General features: G+C 34.8%; 3 protein-coding genes across 3 annotated transcripts; 2 read left to right on the top strand and 1 right to left on the bottom strand.

Annotated features, from left to right (window-relative positions):
• Positions 1-1,146: 1,146 nt before the first annotated feature.
• Positions 1,147-6,156, top strand: TRIADDRAFT_20961 (uncharacterized protein; the record flags this gene model as incomplete). The annotated part of the gene is made up of 13 exons (XM_002109549.1): positions 1,147-1,217; positions 1,991-2,073; positions 3,891-4,057; positions 4,191-4,247; positions 4,356-4,395; positions 4,674-4,735; positions 4,932-4,967; positions 5,102-5,194; positions 5,269-5,339; positions 5,495-5,602; positions 5,671-5,807; positions 5,887-5,914; positions 6,012-6,156. The coding sequence occupies 13 exons, from the start codon at positions 1,147-1,149 to the stop codon at positions 6,154-6,156; spliced, it is 1,098 nt and encodes a 365-aa protein (XP_002109585.1).
• Positions 6,157-8,416: 2,260 nt separating this feature from the next.
• TRIADDRAFT_21256 (uncharacterized protein) lies at positions 8,417-9,451 on the bottom strand (the record flags this gene model as incomplete). The annotated part of the gene is made up of 1 exon (XM_002110086.1): positions 8,417-9,451. One exon carries the CDS (start codon positions 9,449-9,451, stop codon positions 8,417-8,419), a length of 1,035 nt encoding a protein of 344 aa, XP_002110122.1.
• Positions 9,452-11,837: 2,386 nt separating this feature from the next.
• On the top strand, positions 11,838-14,745 carry TRIADDRAFT_53766 (uncharacterized protein; the record flags this gene model as incomplete). Its single annotated transcript, XM_002109550.1, has 6 exons — positions 11,838-11,897; positions 13,013-13,158; positions 13,519-13,639; positions 14,007-14,155; positions 14,261-14,359; positions 14,511-14,745. The coding sequence occupies 6 exons, from the start codon at positions 11,838-11,840 to the stop codon at positions 14,743-14,745; spliced, it is 810 nt and encodes a 269-aa protein (XP_002109586.1).
• Positions 14,746-15,531: the final 786 nt, after the last annotated feature.

Raw genomic sequence — 15,531 nt, forward strand, 5'->3', positions numbered from 1 at the left:
AGAACAGGTCTTGAGAATGACTGACTCATACCGTGTGCAATCCCTTGATGCAACGATTGGCTCTCCTATTTGGACAAATCCATAGTAGAGTAGTCATGGAAAACAGTGCGTTATTGAGCATGCGTGTTGATCGGTAATGCAATACGCAATAAAGTACAGTCTGATCGGATCCGCTCGACTTTGCATTGACTTTTCTTATAGTCAACCGTGCGTACACTAAGTACCGTTTGAGTACAGTACCCTCTTTCATCCTATTTTGAAACCTTCAAAGAGTTGAAGATCGTTATACAAACGGATACATCCATGTGAAGTAGAGTGGTTAGAAAAAAAACTTGTTCTACCATTTCATGACTGTTTAGTAGGCAAAGTCAACCCACAAGTTACAGTAAGAAACGGCAATGTTACGTTCGATGAAGAACGTAAGCAGCACGGAGGAAATTTTAAAATGAAACTGAGATTGCTCAGATCGTGTCATACACCCATCTTCAACTCTTGACTAATTGTTCAGTTCAATCACAGACGTACAGTACAGTAGGCCAACAGACAGATACTATTCCAGTCAACAGCCAGTGTTCTTCCCTCTAGTTTAGTACCAGTCAATCATTGTCAACAGTGAGCAGGTACGGGCGCAATGGGCTGATATCAGTCTCGGCTACTGTACATACTGTAGGAACTATTCAATTTGCCAAGAAATTTCCTAGTCCATAACGGTGCTGTACAGCGGAGTGGGACTACTCCAAAAAGGAAAACATTCCTGTAGCAGACTGCTGGTAGTCAGTCTATGGCTATACTGCACATTGTACAAGCGTACAGTGTACAGTGTACCGTATCTACTCAAGCTTTACAGTACAATACACTGTACTGTATTGTACTGCATTACGGTGCATGTATCGCGTACAGTACGAGTTCGGTTCAATACCTTGATGTTGTGTATGAGTTGTACAGTACAGTACTATACTGTCAGATCAATTTTATACTGTGTACTGTAGACTAGAAATTTTTTCCCTCCAGTACAAGTACAGTACAGGTCCAGCTGAACAACAAATTCATTGACCAAGCCAAGCTCAAAGCCATTTTTTTCTCTCTTCACCATTGGAATATTACACTTTCAATTTTCATTGATTAATCCACTTTACAGCATTCAGGATGAACTTAGCACGGGTTGAAGGAGAACCAACCGGAGTACTGTATTCTGTCAACTTTAACCAAGACTGCACGTACGTCTTACCTTGACTGCCTCTTCATACACGACATGATTTTTGCATTTGTCAATGTTGTTTACTGTCTTACCGCAATTCATTAAAATGTTATTCTACATTGGGGTAAAAAAAAAAAGTCAAGATAGTATGGACAAGTACACCATTCAGTGGTATCGATTTTATTCTACCTATTCTATATAGAACTACTAAGAGAGGTTATTTTAACCTGTATACTGCCACTCATTTTGTTCAGCTTTTGCTTGCATTGAATCGCTGACTTGATAAAAGTCAGACAAATTCAAGTAGCGATGATGATAGTAATGTATTGGAAATGCACCACTGTTCTAGTACCATGTTGTTGGGTCTTGCAAAGGGACTCCATCACTGGATACTGTATCATGTCACAGTAGAATAGACAGAGTAGAGTAGGATTGGATGTTTGCAATACCTAGCCCTAACTCACTTTATCTCACTGAATGCAGCAGTAGACTATCATACCACTTACTATTACTAACGAGCAAAGAATGGAGGCCAAAGCCCACCTCGACGATATCACTTTGAAGTGATTTTATTCACATTCCCACTCATTCATTTCCTACTTAGTTGAGCGATTCTCCTCAAAAGAGGAAATGATATGACCAATGAATAGTAGTTGTACAGTATGATGAAATGGATCATCGATAATACAGCGTCATCAACTGCATAACATAACATTCAAATGGGTATAGTTTATTCAGTTGGCATGATGATAGTTGACTTTTCTAAAATGTTATTCCTATTTCTCTTTCAAGGTCTGTTGTAGTTGGAACTAAAAATGGCTTTACTCTGTATTCCTTGGCAAATGTAGACAAGTTAGAGCCAATACATCGATGCGGTAAGCTATCTTATTCATAGTAACCATGTCAAGCTTTTCTTAGTCTAAGATCAACTCGACGGGTACTTGTGTCATAACCATCAACAAATGTTGATAAATCATTGCTTCATCATTCCGGCAACAAATCGTCTTACATGGTATGGTAGTCTATCCTAATCACAGCTGTATGGATGAGAATCGATTAGACTGTAAAAGGGTTACACTATCAGGCCATAGTATTATTCCGTTAATGAACGTATCGTGTAATCAGGATTATTAATCAGTCATTGACGTGGACAGATATTATTTTTCGTTTTGGTCTTGAATGACTTGCAATGGTAACATTTCGAATTTCGACATCTTGTGAACATACTGTCAAATCATGAACAATTGCTCTACTTGACTTATTGTAGCGTCTAGTAATGTCAGTCTTCTCCAGGATAAAGTTATTATTAAAATTATACTTTTCCCCCATACGTATTCCACTGACGAGAAAACAACATACAACGTACAGAACGAGAATTATACCGTAACATTTCTAGTCTATGTCTTGATTTGCAATTCACCATATTGCAAAAGATACTTCATCTACCTTTAGACTAAGACTGATCAAAAATTGAACATTAATGTAAACCATAAACCTCTATTTCTCCACTGATACGTTTATTTAAAATGCAATTTAGATTAGTAAAAAGTACAACTGATTTGGTGATCATGATTATACGGTAGTAAGCGTCATAGCCAATCTACCATTTCTTAAGTGCAGGGAATAAATCGGTCCATTATAGTATAAAATGAACAAGAATGCAATTGTCAGCTTTAGATGGCAGAAATGGAAAAGTGCCTTCACAATGACTACGCTTTCGAAATGATGTAGAGGGGGCCCAAAATTCTGAATGTAGTACGCCCTCTCATCACTTAGTATCGTCTAGGATTGCTGCACGGGGCCGGTGATACACTCTACCGAAATACAATCGCAAATATGCATATCGATGAATAGCCGGTATTAGGTACCAATATAAAGCGATCAAGTAAAAAATCACTATCGTTTACATTTGTATTATTTACTTGTGATTGCTTTAATAAGTGTGAAGGGTCTAAATTTAAGCAATAAATTGCCACAAGTTCAATAGGGAAGAAATAAATTACAAGTAATTCAATACTCTATCGATGAGAATTAGCTATGATGACTCTATCTCGATCATTCTTGTTGATGTACAGTAGAGTACCACATTAAATTAAATTGTCCACAATACTATTACATACAGTAATTAGAATGAATAGATCAAATACATTTATTTCGCTTGACTTTTTCTGACACGTTCATTAACCTCCGTATTATTATGTCTACAATGTGGTATATTTATTAACCCGAAAAGTGTATCCAAATTTACAAACTCCAATCCATAACTACATTTCTGCTATATTAAATTATTAGCAATATCACTGTAAAAGAAAGATTAATTCACAGCGCTAGATACAGTTATAGATGATTTTAACAATTATTATCCAATATTTTACGACTTATCTATCCAATTTTTATCTCATCTATCGGACGCTACGCTCTGTAACTTTAAAACTAGGGATAAACCCTTTCAAGTGAGAGTAAAACTAATAAGCAGTGCTGTAATGCATCGGCTTTTCCTTATTAGATATCGATGGCTTGATCACCGTCTCATTAAGCCTTCATTTTTGCCTTTCATATTTACACTTGTATAGTGCATTGACTTGCACCGTACAGCATAGAATTACTTTTTTATTAGTAGCGTCTTAGTAACTGCTTTATTAAAAGTAACAATTTGCATTTTCACACTACTTCTTCCAATGTCTTTCGCTAGCCGGGGAAGATGTTTGCATCGTAGAAAGACTTTTTTCAAGCAGCTTACTAGCTATTGTAAATCTCTCATCACCAAGGAAGTTAAAAGTTTGTCATTTTAAGAAAGGCACTGAAATTTGCAATTATAGCTATCCTAATAGTATACTCTCTATCAAATTAAATCGAATGGTAAGGCAAAGCTTGTTCAAGAATTTTTGTTTTCCCTTTCGGAGAAAATGATTTATTTCTAGTTTACTGCGATGATAGTTAGCATCGATTTTTTATTAAGTTAATATTCAATCACACTTTTCGTCTTAAACAGAGGCTGGTCGTTTGCTTGGAAGATAGCCTGTATATACATAATATTAAAGATATGAAAGTAATGAAAAGTCTCGATTTCTGCTTAAATTTTGTTCTTTCATACGCAACTTACAACAAACAGTACAACGTATTCAGACTAACAGCAGTATTTAAATCTCATTTTTAGGTAATGCATACAATTAAAGATACGCCAAAGAATAACAATGGTATACTTTTGTTATCATTTTATGTCATGCATGTAGCGGTAGTTCTTATCTTTAAATCTTGAAATGAATAACTGATAACATTTACGTAGATCCTAAATTCCGATTTAATACGGATTTTAATATACGGTACAATAGAAAATACCACTTTAATTTATATTGAAGCAAACTTAGACGGCATAAATCGAAAACTTTATCTGCTATTTAAAAAGTGGATACCGCTACAGTACTATATATTGAGATACATCCTATATTAAATAGTAATCTGTTACTTGTATTAGGTTTATGCGCATTATCTCCAAATTCAGATAACTCCTATCTGGCTTATCCAGGGAGCAGTCAGGTACCATTAAATATTATGATGAATGGATAACCTATTAGAGTGTAATTCTCATGCATTTAAACATTATACTACTTCTTAGGGTAGATAAATAATACCCTGATTGGATTTATAATCTATAAACCAATGCTAGAGATCTTTACTAAATATATATTAATAGTAGTAATAATAAAGTTGTCGTATGCTATCATTATTGTAGAGTGGAGAAATTCAAATCTTTGATACATTAAACTTGGTAAGTAATGTGCTATAATTTTCTAATTAGGGCTATTGTTATTATATTTATTTTAATTGATATTAGATGTACAGTATTATCTGTCTTTATTTTGTATGAATAAGAAATGTTGACATAATTGTCTATCCTTACAGAGGGCAGTTACAATGATTTCAGCTCATCAATCGCCATGTGTTGCTTTCGCGTTCAATGCTAGTGGAACAAAGCTCGGCAGTGCTTCTGAAAAAGTAATATTTAATAGTTTAAAATATCTTGCTTCAGTTGGTTGATCTTATTACTACTTATGCTCAAATATGAATAGGGAACCGTTATTAGAGTCTATTCTGTACCTGACGGGCAAAGACTTTTTGTATTCAGAAGAGGTGTTAAAAGGTGCACTTTCGAACTATTCTGTTACAATGAGCTTGATGAGGCCATCAGTTTACTCGAATTTATACTGAATATCTTTCTAATATCTACACTTTATTTGAACTCTATACTTGTGACTATCGCGTTAGTAATTGATGTCTCTTTTAATTTTGTAATAGATGTGTCAGCATTAATTCATTGGCGTTCAGTCACGATTCAATGCTGTTATGCGCTTCTAGCAATACGGAAACCGTTCATATTTTCAAATTAGAAGAACAAGAAGAAGCGTAAGTGTTTTAAAGTTGATCTTTTCTTTGTTGGAAATCAACCGATTATCATATAATTGTTTCATTAGTACTCAAGAAGAACCTGCAGGATGGATGGGATATTTTGGAAGAGCTTTAATGTCATCCACTAACTATTTACCATCACAAGTAGCTGATGTCTTCACCCAAGGCAGGTCATTTGCTACCGTAAGATTACCGAACCCTGGTAAGTTAAAGCCTTATCTGTTAATTTATGGGCTATACACTAATTTTATTTTATGATATAACTACTTTTCTTGGAATAGGCCTACGAAATATATGTGCTTTAGCAATGTAAGTACCAGCCTATACTTGTATGTACAGTACATATTAGAAATCAGGTAGTAGAGAAAAGCTGTAATTCTCATTGATGACTTTATTTCGATTCCAGCATCAGTAAAACATTGAGATTATTGGTTGCATGTGCTGATGGGTATCTATATGTCTATGACGTGCCAAGCAATGAACAGGGCGGAAACTGTAATCTAGTAAAGCAGCATAGGTATAGTTCTAGAGTAGGGTTAGACACGATATGAGTGTATTTCAAGACTTTGATACTAAATTAAATAGTAATGGATGATATAAAAGAATGGCTTACCAAGATGTGTCGCCCTTACATTTTCGATTTTACATCTTCATAGGTTAATTGGAAACGATGAAATAGACGACTCTATAGTAAGAATTTATAGGTTAATATATTGCGGTGGTGTAAGAGTGAATTTAATATAGAATGGCTGTATTTGTACTTGTAGGAGAGTAAAAGTACCTCAACCGGTGAACCAGAAACAGGAAAGCCCGTTTTAAAAGAAGGCTCTCCTCCAACGGAACCACCAACTGGTAGTATCGGACAGGCAAACTCTGTAGACAGCAAAGGGCCAGCGGATGTTACAGCTGCTACTGGTGCCTTAAAATTATCAGAATCTCCTAAAGGACCGGACTCAGAATCGGCGACAAATTAGACTAAATTTGGAGTACTTAGCAATATTGAATCTGTGTTTTAAATGTTGATTATGTCGCTATTTCTTTTTCAAAGTATAGCAAGAAAATAACATGATTCGTGACTCTTGAAATAAATTAATTCTATATCGAATATCTTAGTTAAATCATTATTTTATTTGAAAATGCTATAAAATTTAAGTCGTACCATTTCCATGTTAATGTAATTAGAATGAAGCAGTAATTTTCGTAATACGTACGAATGCATGTACACACTACATATTTTTCTTTTTACTACTGTGATTACGTTGATTCAGGACATTTGGTATGATAAATAGAGTTATGATGATACAACTTTGATCTTTAGTCTATGAAAATGTTTCATCAACCACACAAATTAACGAGTCTTTATTATTATAAATATTTATACAGTATATATATAGTATGTACGTATACATGTACCATTGTACGTTATTACTTTGTACAATAAACTGATTGTAACTATTGCGGATCCATCATTAGTATGGTAATTGCTATAGACTGAATATTTTAAGAATCGAAAGAAACAAATTTATTCCTAAGTACAGGGATACTATCCTATCTGAGATTTTTTAAGGTATGATCTCGTTTTAGTGAAACAGATTGAATAATTTTCTAATATCCCTTTAAATAATCAGTTGTTGGTAAGCATACCGTACCTAATTTTTGTTAAGGGCTATGCGTTGTATTTATCGTAGAATAGGTTATTAACCAATACAATTGTAAACACTGAAGTGCACGATACATAATTTTGCCGAATTTTTTGTTTTGAAGACATAAAACCTTTTACAATTTTGGCTATCGTGGAAGCAATTTTCTGTAAATCTAACCTCATACTACTGTACAGTACTATTCACTAGTACAATATTAGGAGCTCCAAATTATGCCAATGTCATTGTCGACGTTTGTATGTATGCGTATTTACTATTTGGGAATGATGTTTAAATTTTACATTTGACATTGATACAAGCGTAATAGTTTAAGTCGTATAGAATTTCATAACTTTTATTATAGAGATGACTGTTCATGTAGAGTAGTAAATTTGTTAAAATCTAAAGCGTCATTAATCAAGGTCAACTTAAACTGTATCATCAATTAAATTAGGTTGTATTTTTATTGTAGTTGAGGAATTTTATTATTAGCAACATGCTACAGAGATAACTATGTGAATTACCCCACTTGGTTGGAGAGTGGTTAAAATCCAAAAGTGTTATTAATCAACACATCTTTGCTCAAATTAGCTTATAATTTTATTGTAATTGGAGAACTTTATCACTACCAACATTCTACAGAGATGACTACGCAAAGTACTCCGCTTAATTCCAGAGTTGTTAAAGTTTAAAAAAGTCATCAATTAAAGTCAACATAAACTGTATCATGATTCAAGTGAATGTTGTCTTTTTATTGTATTTGAAAAACTTTATTTGTGAATAATGTCCTTCAATAAGGGAGATTACGAGTATATTCCATTTTTTTCCTAAAAGAATAAATTATATTATAGAGATTGCTTCATATGTCTACTCGAATAACGATATGATTACTTTATAGAATTGTTCTACAAATATCGCTATACAATTTTTTAAAACAGATACCAATTTTGTTTGTTTATCAACAGCCAACAAACCAACCTAAAGACTAACTCAAATAAATGATCCATGTTATGTAGACTGGTTATGTATCGATCAGCAGATCATAGCAAATGTTTCTCGACTGTAATACTGTCAAATTGACTCTTTATAAATAGTAAAAATAGAAGTTCTATAATGTTATATTATTTCATAGGCAATCCTGTACTGAGAATGTCCACGATATAAGATGACTTTATGGAATAAATTCAATCCCTTCGAATTTTTTGTTGTCTACGTCTTGATCATGTAAGATGACAGTGCCGTTAATACTGAAGACCGTGACAAAGGTAGCAACTTTACCTTTATTTTCTACAGTTTTCAAAGCTATGATCCAATTATCACTAGTGCCAGGTATAAATCGCATAGCTGAATAGCCTAATAATGGATTTAAGACACCAATATGCTTGACACGACAACTTTCAAAGTTTTCAGTACAGCTAATTAATGTATTGGTGCCTCGTCGTTCATCTTTCACATCATCATATTTGTTATGGCTTGCACGTCGAGGTAAAAAAAACCACTTTCGATGGATGTTACTCCATACAACAGCTTCATGGATGACATAACCGGGTGATGTAATCCCTAAGGAAGATTTGACTTTTTCATACCTTTTCACCCAATTAATATGCTTCATACCGCCATCTTTGTTAATGCGTTTAATATACTGGGGATTAACATTTAACACTTCGCCTGTTTTACTAGTCCATTCTTTACCGAAACCACCTACAATTAAATGATCATCTTTAATAGTTGCCCATTCAGATTTGAAGCCCTTCGCTACAGTACCATCACCATCAGCTAATATTACCCAGGGTACTGCTTTTTCACGAATAATTTTAAAAATGACACCTGATCGGTCATCTAAGGCGCAAAGATGATTGTTAAAGTAGATTAATTCCGATAATTCCATGCCACGTCCATTTTCAGCGAGATGCGATTTAATAATGGAATAATCTTTCTTCCAATTAATTTTAATACTATTATCGCTGAATATTTTTAAGTTGCCATAACGTAAATAGCTTCGCCAAGTGTTGGCTTTATTTTCTTTCGATTTCTCGTCTAAATCTGATATTATAGCTATCTTATACTGAAATTTAACCTTTACAACTTTCCTATTTGTGTTGCGATCAGAATTACGACGTTGCAATCTATGATCGTCATTTTGTAGGTACTTTTCGTTGGGAAATAATAAGTATACCAGTAGGATAACACCAACAAGGATTAACATAAGATTTAATTTAGTAGCCATAACGTGAAAGATTGTTGTAGAATATTATTGCATCTTGCTAGTAGGAGATTAATTCATAATGTAATCCAATATTGGTGAAAGAGCATGAAAAGGCGCCCCACCGATTGCAGTTGAAAGTCGACTTGAGAGAAAGACTATGTACTGTATTATTGCAGTGGTATACTATACAACTGTTGTCTTTTATCACTGTACTGGTGCAATTGGCGATGGTATTTCAACCAGTAGAATGTATCCAATCTAATTTGTAAGATTCCGCGCAGTTATAAAGTTCTACTCGAGGAATATTTAACCTTCTTCAAATACAGATGATTTAATTTATTAATTTAATATCTACCTAAGACAAGGATATACAGCACGAGCTCTCTCGCATTGGTAATCTGGAGTATCTCCTTAGGCGCGCTATAATACCTTGAATTCTACGACTACAAGTCAAGTGGATACTGTCTGTGTATTGAATTTTTCAATTCGTTGTCAACAGGGCAAAGTAAAACTTCTACAACAGCTGGATACTTGTGATTCTTGGAGGAGAGGAATTTTAATGACAGATAGGATCAGCCATTAGTGCAGCAACTTGCAAGACGAACGATTTCCTGGGCTAGTGGTCGCAACAACAGTCTGGAATAGTCAGTCTACTGGGCAATGGGCACGTAGGCAAATACTGTAGAGTACAATGCCCACAGTACTGTACACTGTACACTGTACAGGTATGGAGTCTAAAAAGAGGTCACAAAGTAGGGGTGACATTCATTTTGGTAGCAGGCCATGAACATCAGCAATATTGTGCGCAACAACAGTCTGGAACAGTCAGTCTACTGGGCAATGGGCACGTAGGCAAATACAGTACTGTAGAGTACAATGCGCACAGTACTGTACAGTGTACACTGTACAGGTATGGAGTCTAAAAAGAGGTCACAAAGTAGGGGTGACATTCATTTTGGTAGCAGGCCATGAACATCAGCAATATTGTGCGCAACAACAGTCTGGAACAGTCAGTCTACTAGTACTGTACAGGTATGGAGTCTAAAAAGAGGACACCAAGTAGGAGTGACATTCATTTTGGTAGCAGGCCATGAACATCACCAATATTGTGCGCTACAATAGTCTGGAACAGTTTACAGTACTGAGCAATGGGCACGTTGGCAAATACTGTAGAGTACAATGCACAGTACAGGTATGGAGTCTACAGTACAATAAAATGATGTCATGAAGTAGGGGTGACATTCATTTTAGTAGTAAGCCGCTAAAGTCAGCAATATTGTGCGCTACAACTGTCTGGAACAGTCTACAGTACTGGGCAATGGGCACGTAGGCAAATACTGTAGAGTACAATGCACAGTACAGTACAGGTATGGAGTCTACAGTACAGTAAAATGATGTCATGAAGTAGGGGTGACATTCATTTTAGTAGCAAGCCTCTAAAGTCAGCAATATTGTGCGCTACATCTGTCTGGAACAGCGTACAGTACTGGGCAATGGGCACGTAGGCAAATACTGTAGAGTACAATACCCAGTACAAGGATGGAGTCTAAAAAGACGTCATAAAGTAGGGGTGACATTCATTTTGGTAGCAAGCCCTTTAGTCAGCACTATTGTGCGACATAGTATAGTTTGCAGGCTGGTATTGCTTTAGTATCGCTAGCAGAAATAATGTCACCATTAGATGCCTATTTTACTACCTTTAACAGGTCTGCCGTGCAGTACTTGTTACTGTAACTCATAGCACTACAGTAGTGTCCGTCGAGACGGAGAATCGTCATGGACTTACCAGAACACATCCTGGACTGAACTCAGAACGGATCACTCCCTCGGACGGACAGACTTTCCTTACCCAATGAGGTCGTCGATATGGAAAAATGACTACTGTACTTACTAAGTAGACTTAGTATAAATCTGTTTCCAAGCAGAACTTAACTTATAGTTGATAACCGATAATAAGATTGAACGTACTATTACTTACTGTACTGTACTTAATTTAGAAAAGCATCAGTCCATTCAAAATCGACCCTCTACATATTAAAGTACCGTCATAAGACTCATATAATCAAGTATTTAGCATCGAGAGGGGGACCGGCAATGTCTGTCCGTCCTTGAAATGATCAGTCCAGTCCGGTCCAGGTCTTCTTCAAGTAGTTTTACTATGCAGTAGATGGTGTACTGTATAGAGTCGTATACAGTACCGTCCAATCTAGTCTTTATTATAGCGATAGAGTATGGTATGCATCGCATCGACAACATCGGATCCGATCATACAACTCGCGCAAATTGAACACCCTCTCTATTCCACGTGATACTGGCTGCAGTCCCATTTTAAAATCAGCTCTGCTCTTAAGGTTGCCATTCCATCTTATACAATTTATCCTCGCCAATGGCAGCTAAAAGCAAGAATGCAGATTATCAACACAAATCTAAGCTCGATGAACATCAGGTATAATCAACGGATCTTGAATTGTACTGGATGAAGGCTGTATGTTGTTGTGATCCTTGCATTATGATGATGGAGTAATTGGTGCAGGATGACATGCCTCACGGGCTCAGTCATGCTGGACTTGGACCTGCAGTTTTCATCGCCTTTCAAAATAAACGATTATTATCCATTTTAAATCTAATTAGGATAATAGGAAATATTAGAAATGCTTCTCACTGTAATAAGATCACAAGTTTGCAATAACTGATGCCATTAAAAATAGATATACCAGCTCATCACTCAACCTTTCATTTCTTTTCTAATTAATCGACAACATGAGTACTGTAAGCATAGCAAGATCAAATGGTGTGATAATGATAATGCTGTTGTAGCTTACTACTGTATAGTGAATTGGCCGTAGGATAATGTTCAAATGCAATACATCAAATGACAATCAGGGCTTATATCCAACGAGGATTTCTTCACTATTCTCAAAATATAGTGAATACGGGTGTATGTATTTTGTATTTTAAACATCTTTTGGCCAATCATCAGTTATAAAAGCCAGCCTTCAAGTACCATGCAAACCCTACCAGGAGATAGCCTCAAATCTAATAATTGCAAATGGAACGTAAAAGACAAGCTTATAATGGATGGAAATGACGTGCCAGTAATTAATGCTTTAGTAGTTTACTACCTAATTGCCACTTTAGAACTCGTCCAGTTTGGTGTAGATATTTCACTAGCGTGGACACTGCAAGAGTTCAAACACTCTTTCCTGCCTGCGTCTGCTAGAATATAACTACTGTATCTTATTAATAAAGCTGACTACAAGGCCTTCCAGCTAGACTATTCAGGCTACAATCTCCAGCATCGATCTCTAATTACAATCTAACCTAATCAGTTTGCAGCTGGATAAACCGATACTCAATCGCATTGAGTGACGCTAAAATGCTTCTAAATCGCTCCAAACCATTGCCCTCTTTTAACGATCATGTTAACCTACTGTATTAGGATAAAGTTCGGATACATTCCTCTTACGTTTTTCAACTTGGTTGCATAATAATGACTCGTATATATATTAAAAATTACTGGACTAATAATAACAAATTTTTGATTCTTTCCTCTCTATTAAGGTTCAGCTTGCTGTCCCAGCTCTTTTTAAATTATTACAGCTAAATGAGGTGAAAGCAAAAAAAAGAAAACTAATGGCTGATGACGAGAAAATATGGTTAAATTTGATATTAAAGAAAATACCCAATCCAACCAAGCCTATACAAATGTAAGGTTATATCAAGACTTTCGCAGTCTTTCTGCACGTATTACAGTAGTACAACAATGGCAATCTTATATCAGCCTCAAATATCAAGTATTCTAGCTATCTTCCAATGTAAATAGCACAAGTATTTGATGTACAATACCTAATATGAGTATTCTCATTGCAGTATACTGTATGGTACAATAATAAGGGGATTGACAATTCTTCTTAAGCATATAATATGATCACAACTTAAATAATCTCCACCTTACTAAACAAGTAATAAGCAGTTTCGCCCATCACCACTTACCCATAGTAAAACGGTATATAAGTTAGCTGTTGGTTAAAGTTTGGACTGTACCTTAATTACCTATGTCTTCCTAGATCCCTACCGCATTCACTGCATCCTACTGGTACACTTGAAATATGTCTATTTTGTAAAGACAACGAAAAGGACACCATTAAAAAAAAGCTTGAAAAGGATGGCATCACAGAGATTGTTAAGGTTAGTAAGGCGTTCATGTTCGACTCATTTTAGCATGATGAACTTAACGTTATAACCTACTACTGTAGCAATACTACCGTATAATAACATCTTTCTACAGTATTTTATTACTGTTTCTTTCGTACTATGGCAAAAGTGGTGAAATGTGTTATTAAAAAATAGTTTTTGACTGGACTACGATATTCAAATATTTAAAAGGATTATCCCAGTGATTACGATTTATCAGTTCCTATTACTTATAATATCGCAGTTGTGCTTAACTTTATTAATTGTGGCATTTCTAATAAAAAGGATATAATTTGTATATAGCAATGTCTACTCTTATGATAATATGATATAAAATAATGTAATGCTATTAATTTCACAGATAATCTCCATCATCAAATTAAAGAAAAATTATAGAGGATATGAAGCCAAACGACAATTGTGCCAAATGTATGATCTTTTCTTAGCCGATGACAGAATTTATCACTTACTACCACCCTATTTAGGCAAAAAGTTTTTTGAAAAGAAAAAGTAAGGGATAGAATCTACGATACATATCATTGTACTACATACTACTTTATTACTTTATCTAGTGCTACCGATGCAGTATTCTCATTTCAGTATCGATTGCTTTAGGTATCCTATTCCAGTGAGTGTAACCAAGAAAAATTTGACTTCTCAAATAAACGGTATTCGTAATTCGACTTATTTCAGCCTTGGTAAAGGAAAATGCAAGTAAGTATATCGACTATCGCCCAGGGAAATTGTAGCAACTCTACTGATTATGCTTTTGCACGTATGATGTAGTATTTTTACTGTATATATAGTATCTTGTCAGTATTGCATGCGCCATAGGTTGAAAGAAAAAATTGATCTTGATTTCTAGTGCCATTCCTGTTGCAATGACCAATCTGGATAGCGAAAAAATTACTGAGAATATTATAGCAACAGTAAATAGCATTGCTGCCAAGATTCCGCGTGGCTGGAAAAATATCCAAGCGTTATATATCAAGACCACAGCAACAGTAGCTTTGCCTATATATAACTCTATACCTTATGAATCGACAAAAATTAATACTGATAACACGACAAAGACAGTTAAAGTGTCATTAGCCGACTAAAAATCACTGAATCAATTAAGTAATATTACAATTCTATTGTAGTCTTAAATTGATCCAAAAATCATACCTGGTAGATCATATATTGTCTGCTGTATTTTAAAAATATTTCTTGATCGGTATGCCTCAGCGAGAGAATCTGCAAATACTAATTTGAACGATTTCAACTGAAAATTTTTAAAACATTAACGTGTACCGTCTTTTGCGTTCTTAACTTAAATCATACAAAGATATGCAATACTTCTATTGTATAGTGTAAAATCCAGATTTATATCGGAAACATAATCCATATTGTATTATTCAAATCCACGGATGCTAATTAATTTTACATCTTCACTTTAGACAATGCTATCAATATTGTACGTGAATTGGTATTAAGCTCTACCTATTAAATTCTTTTAATATTCCATAGTCTTTACTCCAGTCTTTTCGGAAGCTTGTCCATTAATGTGTATTAATACAGATTAGCAATAAACTTGTAGTAAAATTTTGACATATGTGTTTACGGTTACAAGCTTAATAATTCAAAATATGTAACAAGAGTAATATTGATGGGATACTAAAAAAAAGAAAGGAGAATATTTACGTTAACTTTTTTTCTACACGTATTAAAATCAGTCGAATTTATAGTATATTCGATGTTAGAGAAGATGTAATAAAAACTAACTATATAAAGTAATGCTTAATTCAATACAGTAATGGTTTGCTTATTTTATTGATAAACATACTAAGGATATACAGTATACCCGCAAATGTTACTCGCGAACTTACGTCTATGTCTAATCTATT

This window comes from Trichoplax adhaerens, genomic scaffold (assembly GCF_000150275.1).
Source record: "Trichoplax adhaerens TRIADscaffold_2 genomic scaffold, whole genome shotgun sequence".
NCBI lineage: Eukaryota > Metazoa > Placozoa > Uniplacotomia > Trichoplacea > Trichoplacidae > Trichoplax > Trichoplax adhaerens.